General features: G+C 43.8%; 1 protein-coding gene across 1 annotated transcript in view; it reads left to right on the top strand.

Moving 5' to 3' along the window:
- The window catches only part of SELENOF (selenoprotein F), a 38171-nt gene extending 27553 nt beyond the window's left edge, over positions 1-10618 (top strand). Inside the window, exons 4-5 of the mRNA XM_075322301.1 lie at positions 6894-6943; positions 8024-10618. Coding sequence (XP_075178416.1) covers positions 6894-6943; positions 8024-8155 — 182 coding nt within the window. The 3' untranslated portion in view covers positions 8156-10618. The remainder of the gene's footprint in view (positions 1-6893; positions 6944-8023) is intronic.
- Positions 10619-20347: the final 9729 nt, after the last annotated feature.

Here is a 20347-nt window from a genome sequence, read left to right as displayed (position 1 = left end):
CCATGAGACAGGCTAGCATAACAACGTCCGCCAAGATTGACCACAGGACGTGGAAGATATTCTTATCTCGGTGCTCGGCGCAGGGTGTTTCTCCCTGGCCGGTTGCATCGTCTATGTTTCCTTCCTTCCTGCAATCTAGGTTGGAAAAAGGGTTGTCGCTCAGTTCCCTTTAGGGACAAGTCTCAGCGCTATCTGTATTTTTTCAGAAACGACTTCCTCAGGTACGCACGTTCCTACGGGGAGTTTGTCTTCTCAGCACTCCGTACAGGCGGCCGTTAGAGCCCTGGGATCTGAACAAGGTTCTAATTGCTCTCCAGATGCCGCCTTTCGAGCCTTTGAAAGAGGTCTCCCTTCCCGCTTTTCTCGGGAAGTGGCCTTCTAGTAACGGTCTCGTCTCTTAGGAGAGTTTCCGAGCTAGCAACGCTCTCATACAAATCTCCCTTCCTGGTCCTTCACCAGGACAGGGTAGTTCTGCGTCCGATTCCGGAATTTCTCCCTAAGGTGGTATCCCACTTTCATATCAATCAGGATATCACCTCACCTTCTTTGTGTCCTCGTCCAGTCCATCAATTTCAGAAGGATTTGCATCTGTTGGTTCTGGTGAGAGCACTCAGGTTCTACTTCCCGCATGGCGCTCCTGCGCCACCCGGATGTACTCTTTGTCCTTGTCGCTGGTCGGCGTAAACAGTCGCAAGCTTCTGAATCCACCCTGGCTCGGGGGATCGAGGAACCAATTCTTGAAACCTACAGTTCTACTGGGCTTCTGGTTCTCTCAAGGCTGAAGGCCCATTCTACCAGAGCCGTGGGTGCATCCTGGGCATTACGGCACCAGGCTACGGCTCAGCAGGTGTGTCAGGCACCTACCTGATTGAGTCTGCATACTTTTACCAAGCATTTTCAGGTGCATACCTACGCTTCGGCAGACGCCAGCCTAGGTAGATAAGTCCTTCAGGCGGCGATTGCCCACCTGTAGGAAAGGGCTGTTTGACGGCCCTATCACGAGGTATTCTTTTACCCACCCAGGGACTGCTTTTGGACGTCCCAATTGTCTGGGTCTCCCAATTAGGAGCGAAAAAGAAGGGAATTTTGTTTACTTACCGTAAATTCCTTTTCTTCTAGCTCCAATTGGGAGACCCAGCACCCGCCCTGTTTTCTCGGGGTTTTTCTGTTTTTTCGGGTACACATGTTGTTCATGTGGTATGGTTCAGTTCTCCGATGTTTCCTCGGATTGAATTGGTCTTTAAACCAGTTATTGGCTTTCCTCCTTCTTGCTTTGGCACTAAAACTGGTGAGCCAGTGATCCCACTGGGGGTGTATAGCCAGAAGGGGAGGGGCCTTACACTTTTAAGTGTAATACTTTGTGTGGCCTCCGGAGGCAATAGCTATACACCCAATTGTCTGGGTCTCCCAATTGGAGCTAGAAGAAAAGGAATTTACGGTAAGAAAACAAAATTCCCTTCTTTTCTTTATAACAATTTTTGTGTTTTTGCAACAACTATTTCAGCTTCATATATCTAATAACTGATGGACTGAGTAATATTTCTGGATTGAAATGAGGTTTATTGTACTAACAGAAAATGTGCAATCTGCATTTAAACAAAATTTGACCGGTGCAAAAGTATGGGCACCCTTATCAATTTCTTGATTTGAACACTCCTAACTACTTTTTACTGACTTACTAAAGCACTAAATTGGTTTTGTAACCTCATTGAGCTTTGAACTTCATAGGCAGGTGTATCCAATCATGAGAAAAGGTATTTAAGGTGGCCACTTGCAAGTTGTTCTCCTATTTGAATCTCCTATGAAGAGTGGCATCATGGGCTCCTCAAAACAACTCTCAAATGATCTGAAAACAAAGATTATTCAACATAGTTGTTCAGGGGAAGGATACAAAAAGTTGTCTCAGATTTAAACTGTCAGTTTCCACTGTGAGGAACATAGTAAGGAAATGGAAGAACACAGGTACAGTTCTTGTTAAAAAGTGATGAGTCGGCTCAGCACAAATCCAATAAAATATAAAAAAAATTACTTTATTGATATTTCCTTAAAATAGTCATTCCTGGAAAAACATCTCACAAATTGTGTCAATGTGCATCGGTCAACAATACAGCGCACTCTGCACAAGGAGAAGCGGTATGGGAGAGTGATGCGAAAGAAACCATTTCTGCAAGCACGCCACAAACAGTCGCCTGAGGTATGCAAAAGCACATTTGGACAAGCCAGTTACATTTTGGAAGAAGGTCCTGTGGACTGATGAAACAAAGATTGAGTTGTTTGGTCATACATAAAGGCATTATGCATGGAGGCAAAAAAACACGGCATTCCAAGAAAAGCACTTGCTACCCACAGTAAAATTTGGTGGAGGTTCCATCATGCTTTGGGGCTGTGTGGCCAATGCCGGCACCGGGAATCTTGTTAAAGTTGAGGATCGCATGGATTCACCTCAGTATCAGCAGATTCTTGACAATAATGTGCAAGAATCAGTGACGAAGTTTGAAGTTACGCAGGGGATGGATATTTCAGCAAGACAATGATCCAAAACACCGCTCCAAATCTACTCAGGCATTCATGCAGAGGAACAATTACAATGTTCTGGAATGGCCAACCCAGTCCCCAGACCTGAATATCATTGAACATCTGTGGCATGATTTGAAGCGTGCTGTCCATGCTCGGCGACCATCAAACTTAACTGAACTGGAATTGTTTTGTAAACAGGAATGGTCAAATATACCTTCATCCAGGAACTCATTAAAAGCTACAGGAAGCGACTAGAGGCTGTTATTTTTGCAAAAGGAGGATCTACAAAATATTAATGTCACTTTTATGTTGAGGTGCCCATACTTTTGCACCAGTCAAATTTTGTTTAAATGCGGATTGCACATTTTCTGTTAGTACAATAAACTTCATTTAAATCCAGAAATATTACTCAGTCCATCAGTTATTAGATATATGAAACAGAAATGGCTGTTGCAAAAACCCAAATTGTTATAAAGAAAAAAGGTTAACATTAATAGGGGTGCCCAAACTTTTTCATATGACTGTATTATCTTCAATTAATTTGTCTTCAATAAAAAAAAAATTTGCATAAAGCCAAATTGGATATAATTCCACACCAAACATAAAAAGGGGGTGGACAAAAGTATTGGCACTATTTGAAAAATCATGTGATGCTTCTCTAATTTGTGTAATTAACAGCACCTGTAACTTACCTGTGGCACCCAACAGGTGTTGGCAATAACTAAATCACACTTGCAGCCAGTTGACATGGATTAAAGTTGACTCAACCTCTGTCCTGTGTCCTTGTGTGTACCACATTGAGCATGGAGAAAAGAAAGAAGACCAAAGAACTGTCTGAGGACTTGAGAATCCAAATTGTGAGGAAGCATGAGCAATCTCAAGGCTACCAGTCCATCTCCAAAGACCTGAAAGTTCCTGTGTCTACGGTGCGCAGTGTCATTAAGAAGTTTAAAGCCCATGGCACTGTGGCTAACCTCCCGAAATGTGGAAGGAAAAGAAAAATTGATAGATTTCAACGCAAGATTGTGCGGATGGTGGATAAAGAACCTCGACTAACTTCCAAACAAGTTCAAGCTGCCCTGCAGTCCGAGGGTACAACAGTGTCAACCCGTACTATCCGTCGGCATCTGAATGAAAAGAGACTGTATGGTAGGATACCCATGAAAGACTCCACTTCTTCTTACCCCGAGACCTAAAAAAGCCAGGCTGGAGTTTGCCAAAACGTACCTGGAAAGCCTAAAACATTTTGGAAGACTGTTCTCTGGTCAGATGAGACAAAAGTAGAGCTTTTTGTTAAAAGCCATCAACATAGAGTTTACAGGAAAAAAAAAAAGGCATTCAAAGAAAAGAACACGGTCCCTACAGTCAAACATGGCGGAGGTTCCCTGATGTTTTGGGGTTGCTTTGCTGCCTCTGGCACTGGACTGCTTGACCGTGTGCATGGCATTATGAAGTCTGAAGACTACCAACAAATTTTGCAGCATAATGTAGGGCCCAGTGTGAGAAAGCTGGGTCTCCCTCAGAGGTCTTGTCTTCCATCAGGACAATGACCCAAAACACACTACAAAAAGCACTAGAAAATGGTTTGAGAGAAAGCACTGGAGACTACTAAAGTGGCCAGCAATGAGTCCAGACCTGAATCCCATAGAGCACCTGTGGAGAGATCTCAAAATGGAAGTTTGGAGAAGGCAGCCTTCAAATCTCAGGGACCTGGAGCAGTTTGCCAAAGAAGAATGGTCTAAAATTCCAGCAGAGCATTGTAAGAAACTCATTGATGGTTACCGGAAGCGGTTGTTCGCAGTTATTTTGGCTAAAGGTTGTGCAACCAAGTATTAGGCTAAGGGTGCCAATACTTTTGTCCGGGCCATTTTTGGAGTTTTGTGTGAAATGATCAATGATTTGACTTTTGTTTCATTCTCTTTTGTGTTTTTTCATTGCAAGCAAAATTAAATGAAGATAATAATACCAAAGAATTTGCGATTGCAATCATTTTCAAGAAGAAACTGAGTATTATCTGACAGAATTGCAGGGGTGCCAATACTTTTGGCCAGAACTGTGTGTGTGCGAATATAAATATATATATATATATATATATATATATATATATATATATATATATATATATATATATATATATATATATATATATATATATATATATATATACGCACACACAACTTCTGCAAATAAACTCCGATCCTCATTTCATAACATCTAGAAAAATCTGGTGTACAGATATCAAAATAGGAAAACTGTGATCTGCAGAGACATGTAAGACAAGAGGATTATTGTGAACATAATGGAAAGTTGAAAAAAGCTAAAACAGTTTTTCAGACAAAAAAAGAACAGTGAAAGGGGAGTGATGGTAAGAAATCTCCGTGTCACTGAGAAAATACAATTGACCATAAAATTAGAGGAACTGTAAAATACAGAATGTCCCGACATCTAGAAATAAATGAGGACTGAAGTAAGAACAATAGCAGAGGTAGAAGAGTAAATAGATTGTGCTGTACTATTCTCCTAAAGCATATGGGTACATGGAAATCCACCCAAAATAATTCTGTGGTGGACAGAATCACAAACTGGAAGAGGTTCAAGATTGTAAATTTTTGCATGTGGAAGTAGTAGTGGTAAGGCTGTGTAGGCGCTTGTCAGTCCCCCAATTTTTTTTTTTTTAATAATCTTCTTCAGAGATTTGATGTGCTAGTCATGAGAAATCTAGCGTACAAGCCATATGCAAATCTGTCTGCAAGTGCACTATGGGTCTATGGGTGCACTATGGGTCTATGGGTGCACTATGGGCGTATGGGTGCACTATGGGCGTATGGGTGCACTATGGGCGTGCGGGTGCACTATGGGCGGGTGGGTGTGTGTGCAAACAGCTTCTGCTAATTAGGACAGCATTACGTAACTGGAAATGTATTTGGTAGTCGGGGTATGTTCACACATCACATTTTTTGATGTGAAAAATGCAGATTTTTTATTGTTTAGCCAAAGTGAATAAGTGCGTTTTTGTTTTTTTTTGTCTTTGTTTTCCTTGCAGATGTTGAAGCAGTTTTATATCTGCAGCATGTCCGTTAGTTTGGCAGTTTTCACCCATTCTAAGAAAACACTTTTTCCCTGCCAAGAGACACTTTTTTTTTTTTTTTTTACGCAAAAATGTACTTAACGTGTGCCCAAACCCTATGATTTAAGGAATTTGTGTAGAGGTGTTAAAATGCTGCCAAGACTTTTGAACGAACTGAAGGGTTTTTACAACAGTTGTAAAAAAGGGAATCTGCCACCAGGTTTTTGCCATCTAATCTGAGAGCAGCATTATGTAGGGGCAGAGTTCCTGATTCCAGCAATCTGTCACTTACTGGGCTGCTTAGTCTAGTGTTTGCAGTAGATTATCATTATAGGACTACTTGTCATGCAGTAGGTAGTCCAGCATATTCATGAGCTCTAGAACTGCTGGATCTGCAGCAGAGAAAACCTTGATTTTATCAAAATGACAGCAAACAGCTCCGTAAGTGACACATCGCTGGAATCAGGGTCTCAGTGTCTACATTATGCTGCACTCAGATGGGGGAGCAAAAACCTGCTGACTGATTCCCTTTAAGTTCTCCCTCGCCCATAGGAGATGGCCAGCAGTCCACAACGACGAATGGAGATCTGCAGAGCCCCATTTGAATTGGGGTGGGGAGGGTCCAAGCACTGAAATTACCAGTGATCAGCGATTTATTTTGTATCCTATGAAAGTGGCAGACCCTAAAAATTAAACTTTTAGCGCTGTTCACAAGTTGTCAATCTCTCGGCGTGATTGTCGGAAGCCGGACTTTACTACCGGACTGGTAACATTCAAACTGCTCCTTTTTATATAAGAAGACTCTTCTTTTATGACCTGATTACATCACAAGCTTCTTCACATCAGACAGGCTTCTTGTCGTACATTCTTGTGTAGATAGCTGTGCTACTTGACCCTAATAATATTCTAAGGGCTTGATTCTTTAAGACTTATGTTGCGCACACCAGTCTTAATGAATTTGGCGCATCCATCTCCAGCCATTCAATAAGAGGTGCACACCACTTAATGCATTTGGTTTATCTTCTCAGTTGTGCGCAGTTCCCCTCTAGTGACTGGAGTAAGAAACACTGCCGCTTCTCCACAATGTGACACTGGCCTAGTCGCACCCCTCCCTGTTTCGCCTCCGCTCACTATGGCCGATGAACGTGAAAACTTTTTGCAAAGTGACTTTACTCCTCAGTTTTCTGGCCGAAACAATTTTTGAGGAATCGGGGACCTAAATCTGGAATTAAGTTTTAACTTCTGATGAGAATCTTTGCATTAATTTCCTTGATTTTAAAGGATTTTTTTTTATGACTTTATATTTCAGCTTTTGTCAGGAGTGACAAGCCCAAGCTTTTCAGGGGCCTGCAAATCAAGGTATGAATTAGACCAGACTGCCAATAACTGCACTGTTTTGGGGCGATAAAAATGAACACTGTCTAAATTGTAAAACAATGATCGTACGAGGGGATAGAAGGGTTAATCCGCGCTTCCAGTAGAAGGAGAATCACTGAAGATCCGTTAATAATCTTTAAATAATTAATAATCTTTATTTCTATAGCGCCAACATATTCCGCAGCGCTTTACAATTCAGGAGGCTCATATACAAATCATATACATAAACCTATACAAACCAGTAACAATTATAGAAGATACAATATTTAAAGGGGGGGAAAAAAGGCCACCCTGCTCGTGAGAGCTTACAATCTACAATGAGATGAGGGGAGGGACAAGGTACAAGTGCTTATTTACAATGACAATCCATCCATATCAAGGAAATGGGGGATAGATAATGGCTTCCTGGACCAATAGGCCAGAGCCTTGAGATGCATTTGGGTGCCATGGAGTTTGACGTGGGGTTATGTTCTGAGAAGTTGTAGAGGGATTAGGTGAAATTAGTTTGGCTAGGGAGTGTGATAGGCCGCCCTAAAAAGATGCGTTTTTAGGGAGCGTCTGAAGCTGAGTAAGTTGTGATTTCTCCTAACTTCTTGGGGTAGAGCGTTCCAGAGGTTTGGTGCAGCTCGGAAGAAGTCTGTAATTTTTACTATACGCATTTTGGGTCGTCCTAACTCCTTCAGGAACAAATCCGTAATGTTCATGATTTGTGTTCCTGAAGGAGTTGGGATGACCCGAAACGCATATAATAAAAATTACATGTTTATCTCCACTCCTTCAGTTATTCTCCTTCCACTGGCAGCATGGATTAACCCTTCTATCCCTCTGTACTATCACCGTTTATCTTAGGAAATATAACTCGTGAGCCCCATCAGTATGTCCTTGTGGTGTGGGAGGAAACCCATGCAAACTCCTTTAGAGATGTAGTCCTTGGTGGGTGGTGGGATCTGACCCCAGGCCTGTCGGACTGTAGTGCTAACTACTGAGCCACCTATATAGCAGACATGTTGCCATTGCTTTATCCCGAGATGTGTAATGTGAGCTCCTGTTCTCCTGTTTCAGTATGTGCGTGGCTCCGATCCTATACTAAAGCTGCTGGATGACAACGGGAACATCTCTGAGGAATTGAGCATCGTCAAATGGAACACGGACAGCGTGGAGGAGTTCCTGGGCGAGAGGCTGCACCGTTTATAACTTCTACATATCCCACGCCTGTGCTTTATCAGACTGTACATCCTTCCTTACTGTCACCTATTCTGCTGGGCATCTTCCAAAACTATCATGTGTCAGCCCTGACCTTCTTTCTATAATGACTGTGGTTACATTTTGTATTTGCCTCAAGATGGGGGTTTAGTCTCACCTGATTTTATCTTTTTTAATGGAGTTCCTTTTTACAATTTTTAGTTTTTTGCTAAGGAGCAAGTGACAACAATCTGTCACTTGGGAGCAAATTAAGAGCTTACAAAATTGTAAATTCCGCTGGGACAAACCCTAAACTGAACACCAGTGTCTTTTCTCGTGAACGTCCGGTCTGACCAGACTACACAATCATGTCCTTACCATCACTGGAACAAGGGAGACTATAACCCAGTGTGGGCACTGGTTGGACCCTGGTCAGGCCTGGCATTAGTGTGGCACAGGAGTCTGAATGTGGCCGACTACATAGAAATACATTTATAAACCTTTCCATATCATATATATATATATATATATATATATATATATATATATATATAATTTTATTATACACACACACTGGCGGACACACACAGAAGATGCCCCTGTGCAAAGACAGTCTATGGGCCCTTTGCAGTCTAAGAGCTCATCACGATGCACCATTCCACCTGTTTTGGAGGTAGAACTGGGCCCCCTGATCTTGGGCCCTTGTGCAGCTGCACCAATGATATAGTCGCCCCTGTATACATATATAGGAAGCACAGATTCCCCTTCCAGGGGCCTAGGCCGGTATAACTTGTAGATTGGACTATGACTACATACATATTCACATTTCTTAGACTTCCCATGACTTATTATCTTGGCCTATAAATCCATTGGGAGCGAAGCTTCTGCTTTCTGACACTTGTAGTCCCACTAAACTCCTGCTCTAGATGTTCATGACAACTCCACATTTGTAACTTATCAGTCCGAACCACAACTTCCTTAGACCATTGAACTTCACCAATTATTTTTTTATTTTTTGAATTGATTAGTTTGAGAAAAGAAAAAATGGCTGATTTTTGGAAGTTTCCATTGCCGCTCCATTCACTTGCGTGCAGCTGATCTGCAATGCTTAATAGAGCCAAGACCAGAGTGACTGTAGCTGCCATGTTTTCTTATCTCCTAGACCTAAATGGATTTTACCATTTCACAAAGTGGTGGCCTGTAGGTCAGTTATACCGTTATCTTTGATCAGTTGTGGGCTAATAGACCCTGAGAATGGAGAGGCGCAGTATATTTTCCCTTTCTGAGTAGTCCATGCGCAGTAACCTCTTATGCTCCGGCATGGACTTGTGGGGGGTCTCGGATGTCCTCTTAGATCCTAGCCACATGGAATCTACCCTCCCCTCCCCCATTCAATTCCAGCCCAGCAGTGAAAATGAGTGTAAGGGTACGGTTCCACTTGCTTCCGATATGATTGCATCAGAAGCGATATGCTAATGACCCTCTGCTGCCAGCATCATCCGAGGGTCATGCGACTGTGATCCAATCTTGAGATCGTATCACAGCTGCGGAAGAGAGGGAGGGAACACATTCTCCCCATCTCCTCCCCAGCCTGTCTCTGCTTACATCGCACTGCTGTTGAATGACAGAGTGCAGTGCGATGTTTCGCATGCTCCCATAGACTTGTATGGGGGGTGTGAGTTGAGACTAGCTGGCAAATCTTTTCTCAGGCCGATATGGCATGAGAAATCAATCGCAGATACACTGCCCCATAGTTTTGCACTGGTGCGAGTGCAGGCCGATGTTTTATCGGATTGTACTCGTCTGTGCAAAACGCAAGTGGCACCGTAGCCTAAAGGACACGTCAGTCGCACACGCAGATATACCTTTCTTTAAAATCACACATCTAATTAATTAGAACCACAAAGCTGACTATTGGGCCAGTCCAAAACAGACTGAGGCTGAATCATTAGGGTTATAACAATGGCTTTCATTTATATGTGCAATCAATGCGGGCATTATAAGGGTGGTGTGTGGCCGTCATTACATGGGGATTACATCATTTAGCCACGTTTTCTTGAGTTTTTAAAAAGAAAATGTAAATTTGTCATCTTTTATATTTGGCAAAAGTTAAAGCCTTTGTGATGGATGTCACCACGACCTTTAGTGCCCTCTCTTCTTTTTGTATGCATTTTTGTATCTCTTGACTTCTTTTTCTCTTTTTGTAGCTTTTATTTCCAGCATCTTGCAGGAGCCGGATGCTGAAAGGACATGTTATTTAGTGATGATGAAAGGGCTCCGTTCACTGCATTAGATGTGACACATTAGGGTCATGCACTTTGTGAAGACTACACAGAAAACCTTCATGAGGCTTGTGGACGTCTGATGTGCTGTGTCTTGTATCCCCATGTTGAGCTCTGCTGCTTTGAATAGGAGTCAAGAAAATGAACTTGCTGATGATGGAAAAGTTTCAATAAAAAAAAGTGCTAAAAATAACCAAGTATCTTGCCTTTTATTTCATGCGCACGTGGCTGTCAATCATTGATGGTGGCTATATGCTACAATGTGACGACTGGTCAGATGTCCAACTCCTGATGGCTCCAGCATATCTGATGTTCATTGATTTCTCAAACAGCTGAGCGCCTGACCTATGAACATTATTAGGTCATGATTACATATCCATATCTCATCCCAAATACAAAAGCCAGATACCGCATCACTGAAAACAGTGCTTAAAGGGAACCTGTCAGGTGCAATATGCACCCAGAGCAGTTCTTGGTGCATATTGCTAATCCCTGCCTAAGGGTGGTGTCACACACAGCGACGACGACAACGACGTCGCTGCTACGTCACCATTTTCTGTGACGTTGCAGCGACGTCCCGTCGCTGTCGCTGTGTGTGACATCCAGCAACGAGCTGGCCCCTGCTGTGAGGTCGTTGCTGAATGTCCTGCTTCATTTTTTTTCGTCGTCGCTCTCCCGCTGTGAAGCGCACATTGCTGTGTGTGACAGCGAGAGAGCAACGAAATGAAGCGAGCAGGAGCCGGCATCTGGCAGCTGCGGAAAGCTGTAACCACTGTAAACCTCGGGTAACCAAGGGAAGACCTTTCCCTGGTTACCCGATATTTACCTTCGTTACCAGCCTCCGCCGCTCTTGCTGCTAGTGCCGGCTCCTGCTCTGTGCACATGTAGCTGCAGTACACATCGGGTAATTAACCCTATGTGTACTGTAGCTAGGAGAGCAAGGAGCCAGCGCTAAGCAGTGTGCGCGGCTCCCTGCTCTCTGCACATGTAGCGACGTTATGATCGCTGCTGCGTCGCTGTGTTTGACAGCTAAGCAGGGATCATAACAGCGACTTACAAGGTCGCTGTTACGTCACAGAAAATGGTGACGTAACAGCGATGTCGTTGTCGCTATGTGTGAACCCAGCTTAACTGTCCCTGTATACACTAACATAAAGGGATCTTTAGAAAAAGTATCTCTAAAGATCTTTAATCTTATGCTAATGAGCGTGGGGGCGTTAGTTCCCCTGGTCAGTCAGCTCCATTATCATGTTAGCACACCCACAGGGGTGTACTAATATGCTAATGAAAGTGCAGCATCACAGGATGATCTAGATCTGGAACTAATGCCCAGGGGAATAGTCCCCTCGCTCATTAGCATACGATAAGATCTTTAGGAATACTTTTTCTAAAGATCTCTATCTATTCTAGCATATACAGGGACTATCGGGCTGGGATTTGCGATATGCAGCCACAACTGCTCGTGGTTCTGTGTGCATATTGCACTTGACAGGTTCCTTTTAAAGGGAATCTGCAAAATTCATCACTGCCTAAACTCCCTGCTCCCACCAAAAAAAACCCAAAAACTATAAATATGTACATATAGCTCTCAAGCCCATTCATACTTTACTTAGACCTTCCACCTTTAGTTTATCCGGCGGTGTCTGATCTACTCGGGAGAAGAATCGGGTGAGATCTATCCTTTATTATTTATGCACTGCACTTTATTCTATTATGCTCTGTTGGTTTTAGACAGCTGATATTAAGTTATATTTTAATCCTTGCTATACTGTTTTCAATCAGGACAGAGCAGCGCTGTGCAGGGAGTAAAGATGGAGTGACAAAAGCTCGGGACGTGTTTACACTGACACAAGAACTTTAGCTTCATTTTCATATTGATTAAAAAATAATTTCTGTAACCAAAGAACAAACTGTCTAGGTAAAGGTATTGCTGGACTGGTCTTTGCAAGTGCTACATAGTTTGTCAGTAGCAGGGCTGGCGGCAGCACCCGGCTTAGCCAGGCAAATGGCGGGGCCCTGGAGAGTTAGTGGGGCCCACTCTGCCTCGTCAGTTCTGCTGCCCCCGGGCCGAGTTCTGGGGACCGCAGTCCTCGTCAGGAAACTGTGGCTGCCGTCCCGTTAAGACGCGCAGACCACAGCGTTCGCTGCGTCGTCCTGGTTTAAATTTCATATGCGGGCGGAGCTACCGCCTGGCATCCTACTCAGTCCCACAGATGGAAGCACAGTACCATCAAGCGACCCCCAGCACAGCGCTTCTCTCTGGCGCTGTGTGGGCCCCATCTCCATGACCGAGCGGTATGTGCTTCACGCCTCCCCCACCCCCCTCCCCCTTGATCTGTATGTGCCCTCCCTGACCCCCGATTTTATGGGCCCCGGTGAGTTGTATGGGCTTCAACCCATCGCCCCCCCCCACCACAGATGTATGCCCTGGCACCATGACACCACCCCCCCCCCCTTCAAAGCCGCGTGTGTGGTAGTGATGGGCAGTCCGGCTCTTTTTGGTGATCTGGTTCCCATGGCTCCGTTCACCAAAAAGAGCCGGATCTTTCAGCTCGTTCTCGGCTTCTTATTAAATGTGTTCACCCCAGGTGAACACATATTTAAGATTATAGTAACGCCGAAAAAGCCCCGCCCACCCACGGCTAAGCCCCACCCACTTGCAAGTGCCCAATTAGATTGCTGAGTAGGCGGAGTTTAGCCGCGGGTGGGCGGGGTTTTGACGGCGAAAAGAGCAGTTTAGTGATTTTAGTGGCTCACACTGGTGATCCGACTCCTGTCGTTCACTGCAGGGAGCCGGATCTTTGTGTCGGATCGTTCGCGACCGACACATCACTAGTGTGTGAGCCCCTAAAAGCCATGTGTGTGGGTCTGTCTGTATGTATGTATACAGCAGAGCAGTGTATGTATGTATACAGCAGAGCAGTGTATGTATGTGTATCCAGCAGAGCAGTGTATGTATGTGTATCCAGCAGGGCAGTGTGTATGTATGTGTGTATCCAGCAGGGCAGTGTGTATGTATGTGTGTATCCAGCAGGGCAGTGTGTATGTATGTGTGTATCCAGCAGGGCAGTGTGTATGTATGTGTGTATCCAGCAGGGCAGTGTGTATGTATGTGTGTAGATTTGTCTGTTTATATGTATGTGTCTGCGTGTGGATGTGGCCCACTGGGATTCTTCCGCCCGGGGCCCACAAAAACCTGGAGCCGGCTCTGGTCAGTAGGATATCTACACCACCATTTTTTTTCCAATCACATTTGCAGCTGCTGCATGCTGAATGGTTTCTATGAACAAAACATTGATTTCACTATTTTAGTTGTGCCTGAAGCCATTGCCATACTTATTTCCCCAATCCAGCAGATGCCAACATAAGGTCATGTGAAGCCATGGTCTCTTCGACACCAAAACTCTTTTCAGGAATTACAGCTCTCCAATCAATCAATCTTCCAACGTCAGAACACTGTACAACAGAGAACCTGTGGACGAAGAGGCGCAATAGGGTCTTATCCGGTATATGAGAGGAGAGGATGTGAAGGAATGTTCTCACCTGTAGGTATGGTGAAAGGTCACAACACCTGGAAGAACATCTAATAGTGGAGATAGCTGCAGCATCGGAGAATCAGGCAGATAGGAACATCAAGGGAAAACCGGTTTTTATTGTTACCACTCCAGAGACGGAAATTAATACATCCAAGTCTTTATTAAGAACGCTATATACAGGTCAATGCGTTTCTGAGGTCACAGCCCCCTTCTTCAGGACAAAAATTGCACTGACAAGGTTTTCCCTAGATGTTCCTATCAACGTCCGAACGCTGGAAGATACAGACAAGCTACGAATCCTATCGGCCACCATGTTCTCCCGGACATAGTCATATGAAAAAGTTTGGGCGCCCCTGTTAATGTTAACCTTTTTTCTTTATAACAAATTGGGTTTTTGCAACAGCTATTTCAGTTTCATATATCTAATAACTGATGGCCTGAGTAATATTTCTAGATTGAAATGAGGTTTATTGTACTAACAGAAAATGTGCAATCCGCATTTAAACAAAATTTAACCGGTGCAAAAGTATGGGCACCTCAACATAAAAGTGACATTAATATTTTGTAGATCCTCCTTTTGAAAAAATCACAGCCTCTAGTCGCTTCCTGTAGCTTTTAATGAGTTCCTGGATGAAGGTATATTTGACCATTCCTGCTTACAAAACAATTCCAGTTCAGTTAAGTGTGATGGTCGCCGAGCATGGACAGCACGCTTCAAATCATCCCACAGATGTTCAATGATATTCAGGTCTGGGGACTGGGATGGCCATTCCAGAACATTGTAATTGTTCCTCTGCATGAATGCCTGAGTAGATTTGGAGCGGTGTTTTGGATCATTGTCTTGCTGAAATATCCATCCCCTGCGTAACTTCAACTTCGTCACTGATTCTTGCACATTATTGTCAAGAATCTGCAGATACTGAGTTGAATCCATGCGACCCTCAACTTTAACAAGATTCCCGGTGCCGGCATTGGCCACACAGCCCCAAAGCATGATGGAACCTCCACCAAATTTTACTGTGGGTAGCAAGTGCTTTTCTTGGAATGCCGTGGTTTTTGCCTCCATGCATCACGCCTTTTTGTATGACCAAACAACTCAATCTTTGATTCATCAGTCCACAGGACCTTCTTCCAAAATGTAACTGGCTTGTCCAAATGTGCTTTTGCATACCTCAGGCGACTCTCTTTGTGGCGTGCTTGCAGAAACGGCTTCTTTCGCATCACTCTCCCATACAGTTTCTCCTTGTGCAAAGTGTGCTGTATTGTTGACCGATGCACATTGACACCATTTGTGTGATGTTTTTCCAGGAATGACTATTTTAAGGAAATATCAATAAAGTAATTTTTTTTTTATATTTTATTGGATTTGTGCTGAGCTGACTCATCACTTTTTAACAAGAACTGTACCTGTGTTCTTCCATTTCCTTACTATGTTCCTCACAGTGGAAACTGACAGTTTAAATCTCTGAGACAACATTTTGTATCCTTCCCCTGAACAACTATGTTGAATAATCTTTGTTTTCAGATCATTTGAGAGTTGTTTTGAGGAGCCCATGATGCCACTCTTCATAGGAGATTCAAATAGGGGAACAACTTGCAAGTGGCCACCTTAAATACCTTTTCTCATGATTGGATACACCTGCCTATGAAGTTCAAAGCTCAATGAGGTTACAAAACCAATTTAGTGGTTTAGTAAGTCAGTAAAAAGTAGTTAGGAGTGTTCAAATCAAGAAATTGATAAGGGTGCCCATACTTTTGCACCGGTCACATTTTGTTTAAATGCGGATTGCACATTTTCTGTTAGTACAATAAACCTCATTTCAATCCAGAAATATTACTCAGTCCATCAGTTATTAGATATATGAAACTGAAATAGCTGTTGCAAAAACCCAAATTGTTATAAAGAAAAAAGGTTACCATTAATAGGGGTGCCCAAACGTTTTCATATGACTGTATCATAGTCTCTGCTTTTCAGCTATACCAGAAATGGTCATCCAATGTTCAAACAAACTTCCTAAACCGGAAAGAAGTAAATCTGGAGAGTGCAGTCTAACTATCAATATCAGAACAGAATGGGTCAGGATGATACGCAGCCCCTGTTTGACCAAAGATGAGTTGGTTTTAATTGTGAAGTTGGAAGAACCTCATCTACTTCCAATCACCAAGAATCTGCTTCAACAAGGTCCGATTGGTCACTCATATTTTGCCCTGCAGCCTGCCTTCTGAAAGATCAATCTTAAAAAAACAGAACTCTTTCAGATCAAGTCATCCTTACTCTACAGAAGAATAGTAAAGTTACAAATGTTGTTCATTACAAAGTATAAAAGACTTCAATATCTTGGGATAGTGAGTAGAATCAAAAGGAATTTCACCTGGATGTCACCAAATTCCTGGATTTTCTACAAAACAGACTGGATAAGTCCAGATGTCAGCTCTACGTTCTTAACTGTGATCAAGATCTGGATAAGAAGGTTCATTACAGCAGCCCCTCGATTTATTTCTTTCATGGGATTTGAATATTGTCCTAAAGCTATCTCCAATTCAGCCTTTACCCCTGATGGACTTAAAGGGAACCAATCACCAGGATTTTTGTATATACAGTGCCTACAAGTAGTATTCAACCCCCTGCAGATTTAGCAGGTTTACACATTCGGCATTAACTTGGCATTGTGACATTTGGACTGTAGATCAGCCTGGAAGTGTGAAATGCACTGCAGCAAAAAAGAATGTGATTTCTTTTTTTTTTTTTAATGGTGAAAAGTTTATTCAGAGGGTCATTTATTATTCAACCTCTCAAACCACCAGAATTCTGTTTGGTTCCCCTAAAGTATTAAGAAGTATTTCAGGCACAAAGAACAATGAGCTTCACATGTTTGGATTAATTATCTCTTTTTCCAGCCTTTTCTGACTAATTAAGACCCTCCCCAAACTTGTGAACAGCACTCATACTTGGTCAACATGGGAAAGACAAAGGAGCATTCCAAGGCCATCAGAGACAAGATCGTGGAGGGTCACAAGGCTGGCAAGGGGTACAAAACCCTTTCCAAGGAGTTGGGCCTACCTGTCTCCACTGTTGGGAGCATCATCCGGAAGTGGAAGGCTTATGCAACTACTGTTAGCCTTCCACGGCCTGGACAGCCTTTGAAAGTTTCCACCCGTGCCGAGGCCAGGCTTGTCCGAAGAGTCAAGGCTAACCCAAGGACAAGGAAGGAGCTCCGGGAAGATCTCATGGCAGTGGGGACATTGGTTTCAGTCAATACCATAAGTAACGTACTCCACCGCAATGGTCTCCGTTCCAGACGAGCCCGTAAGGTACCTTTACTTTCAAAGCATCATGTCAAGGCTCGTCTACAGTTTATGATCACTTGGAGGACTCTGAGACAAACTGGTTCAAGGTTCCCTGGTCTGATGAGACCAAGATCGAGATCTTTGGTGCCAACCACTCACGTGACGTTTGGATGGCACTGCATACGACCCCAAGAATACCATCCCTACAGTCAAGCATGGTGGTGGCAGCATCATGCTGTGGGGCTGTTTCTCAGCCAAGGGGCCTGGCCATCTGGTCCGCATCCATGGGAAGATGGATAGCACGGCCTACCTGGAGATTTTGGCCAAGAACCTCCGCTCCTCCATCAAGGATCTTAAGATGGGGCGTCATTTCATCTTCCAACAAGACAACGACCCAAAGCACACAGCCAAGAAAACCAAGGCCTGGTTCAAGAGGGAAAAAATCAAGGTGTTGCAGTGGCCTAGTCAGTCTCCTGACCTTAACCCAATTGAAAACTTGTGGAAGGAGCTCAAGATTAAAGTCCACATGAGACACCCAAAGAACCTAGATAACTTGGAGAAGATCTGCATGGAGGAGTGGGCCAAGATAACTCCAGAGACCTGTGCCAGCCTGATCAGGTCTTATAAAAGACGATTATTAGCTGTAATTGCAAACAAGGGTTATTCCACAAAATATTAAACCTAGGGGTTGAATAATAATTGACCCACACTTTTATGTTTAAAATTTATTAAAATTTAACTGAGCAACATAACTTGTTGGTTTGTAAGATTTCTGCATCTGTTAATAAATCCTGCTCTTGTTTGAAGTTTGCAGGCGCTAACTTATTTGCATCTTATCAAACCTGCTAAATCTGCAGGGGGTTGAATACTACTTGTAGGCACTGTAACCTAAAGCCAGGGCTATACTGGCACTATCAGGCTGATTCTATACATACCTGTAGTGGTCAGCTTGGATGTTTTTAGGTTTTGAAATCCGAGAAAGTAAAGTTTATAAAATCACCAGCTTCTTGAGTGACAGCAGCTGACGATCAGATAATAGCTGGGGGGTATACATACTTATCCCTTCCCCTGTTATCCTTATTCTAAGTATTATACAATCGATTTAACTTTTGACTTGCAGAACCTGTGCTGAGGTCATACCCATGAGACCAGAAGGGGCGTGGCCTCAGCCAACAAAGCTGATACCAGGAAGCAACATTTTCTGTTGGCTGAGGCCCCGCCCCTTCTGGTCACATGGGTATGACCTCCCAAAGGTCCTGCTAGTGAAAAGGTAAATCGATGGTATAATGCTTTTGCTAATTCTAACAGGGGGAGGGGATAACTATGAATTCCCCCCCCCCCCAGATATTATCTGCTCCTCAGCTGCTGTCACTCAAGACAATTTTAGCTGCCAATTTTATAAACTTTCTTGGATTTCATAACCTAAACATCCGAGCTGACCACTACAGGTAGGTATAGAATCAGCCTGATAGCACCAGTATAGCACTGGCTTTAGGTTATATAGGAAAATCCTGGTGATTGGTTCCTTTTAAATTATCCTAAAAGATGTGAAGAGCTATGTGAACCACAGACCCTTTTCAACAAAGAAACCTAGTTCAATGTATTGGATGACCGAATAGTTTTCTATCTGAACCCTTCTTTATTTCTTTCTAAGGTAATATCTAATTTCCAAATGTTATAAGAAATTATTCTACCCTTCTTTTTGTCAAAGCCCATGAATTAGTAAGGAAGTATTCCATGTCTTGGAGGTACGTTGCATTATCCTCAGTTATCTGAAAAAAATCATATTCCTGCAGAAGAAAGCAAAACCTTTTTGTCCACTACTTGTGGTCCTACCTGTGGCAAGAAGGCCTAGAAGGTTTAGAATTATCTTCTCCATAAAAATCTGTCACCTGAGCCAAAGGGGCTAGTGTCTTCATCAAGCAGATAGCCTCGACTATCTGTGGTCCATACCTTTTCTAAATATTACAAATTAAACTAAATGTCTTTAAAAGTCTTTTGTTTTTCAATGAAACGTTCTCCATGCAATTGACCTTCCTCATCATGGTTATTTGGAACTAGATGGTGGCCCGATTGTAGCGCATCGCGTATTCTAGAATATGTATGTAGTTCATTTCCCCTCCCCTCTCCATTTGCTCTCTAAGGCCTCCTTCACATGTCCGTGTCTCCGGTGCGTGGTTGGTCTGTTTCCTCACGTGCCGGAGACACGGGCACACGTAGACCCATTAAAATAAATGGGTCTGCGCTCACGTGCGTGTTTTGCCATGGACCGTGTGGCCGTGTGCTCCACACGTAGACATGTCCGTTTTTCTCCGGCATCACGGGTGTCACACAGACCACACGGAGGTGTTCCGTGTGACACGCACCAGAGAAAACACACGTGCCTGTGAAATAAAAAGAATTTCTGTACTCTCCTTCTCCAGCACTGCTGTCTCTGCCGTTGCTGTCACTTGCTTCCGACCCCCGCTCATTATGCTCATTGCATATTCACTGCACTGCGGGCCGGAAGCAGGAGCAGCAGCAGCGGGGAGTCGGCAGGACCGGAGACCGAAGATCAGCACCACGGACAGCGAAGCCAGGGATAGGTGAGCAGAAAGTTCCCGTTCTCCGTGTTTTATCATTGATAACACACGGAGAACACACGTGTGCCATAAACACAGCATACGGAGGGCAATACATGCATGATTTTCACAGACGTGTGAAGGAGGCCTAACACAGGTTCTGTGACAGTCTGTGTCACGTTGCGAAGGCCGCAGTCGGGTATCTAAGGGGCCTGCCCGCACCACTCCCTCAGCAACACCCACATCCAATCCGGAGGCAGCTGAGTAGAGAGGTGGGCGGGACATGCCGAGGAGGAAATAGGAAGCAGCCGCGTCTTCCAGCCTGCAGGGCCAGCGAGGGGAGGGAGAAAGTGCTACAGAGTATGAAAAGATGGGGGAGCTGGGGTGTATATAGAGGCTTCTGTGTGCGGCGGTGTCTGTGGTTCATATCCCATGCCAATTCGCAGTCCGACTGCGCCTGTTGCTGATTGGTCGCGGGGGGGGGGCTGGCATGACCAATCAGCGACACGGGATTTACGATTAGACAATTTTATATAT

This window comes from Anomaloglossus baeobatrachus, chromosome 8, assembly GCF_048569485.1.
Source record: "Anomaloglossus baeobatrachus isolate aAnoBae1 chromosome 8, aAnoBae1.hap1, whole genome shotgun sequence".
Classification (NCBI taxonomy): Eukaryota; Metazoa; Chordata; class Amphibia; order Anura; family Aromobatidae; genus Anomaloglossus; species Anomaloglossus baeobatrachus.
Note: the sequence above shows the minus strand (reverse complement) of the source record. Positions and strands in the feature narration are given on the sequence as shown.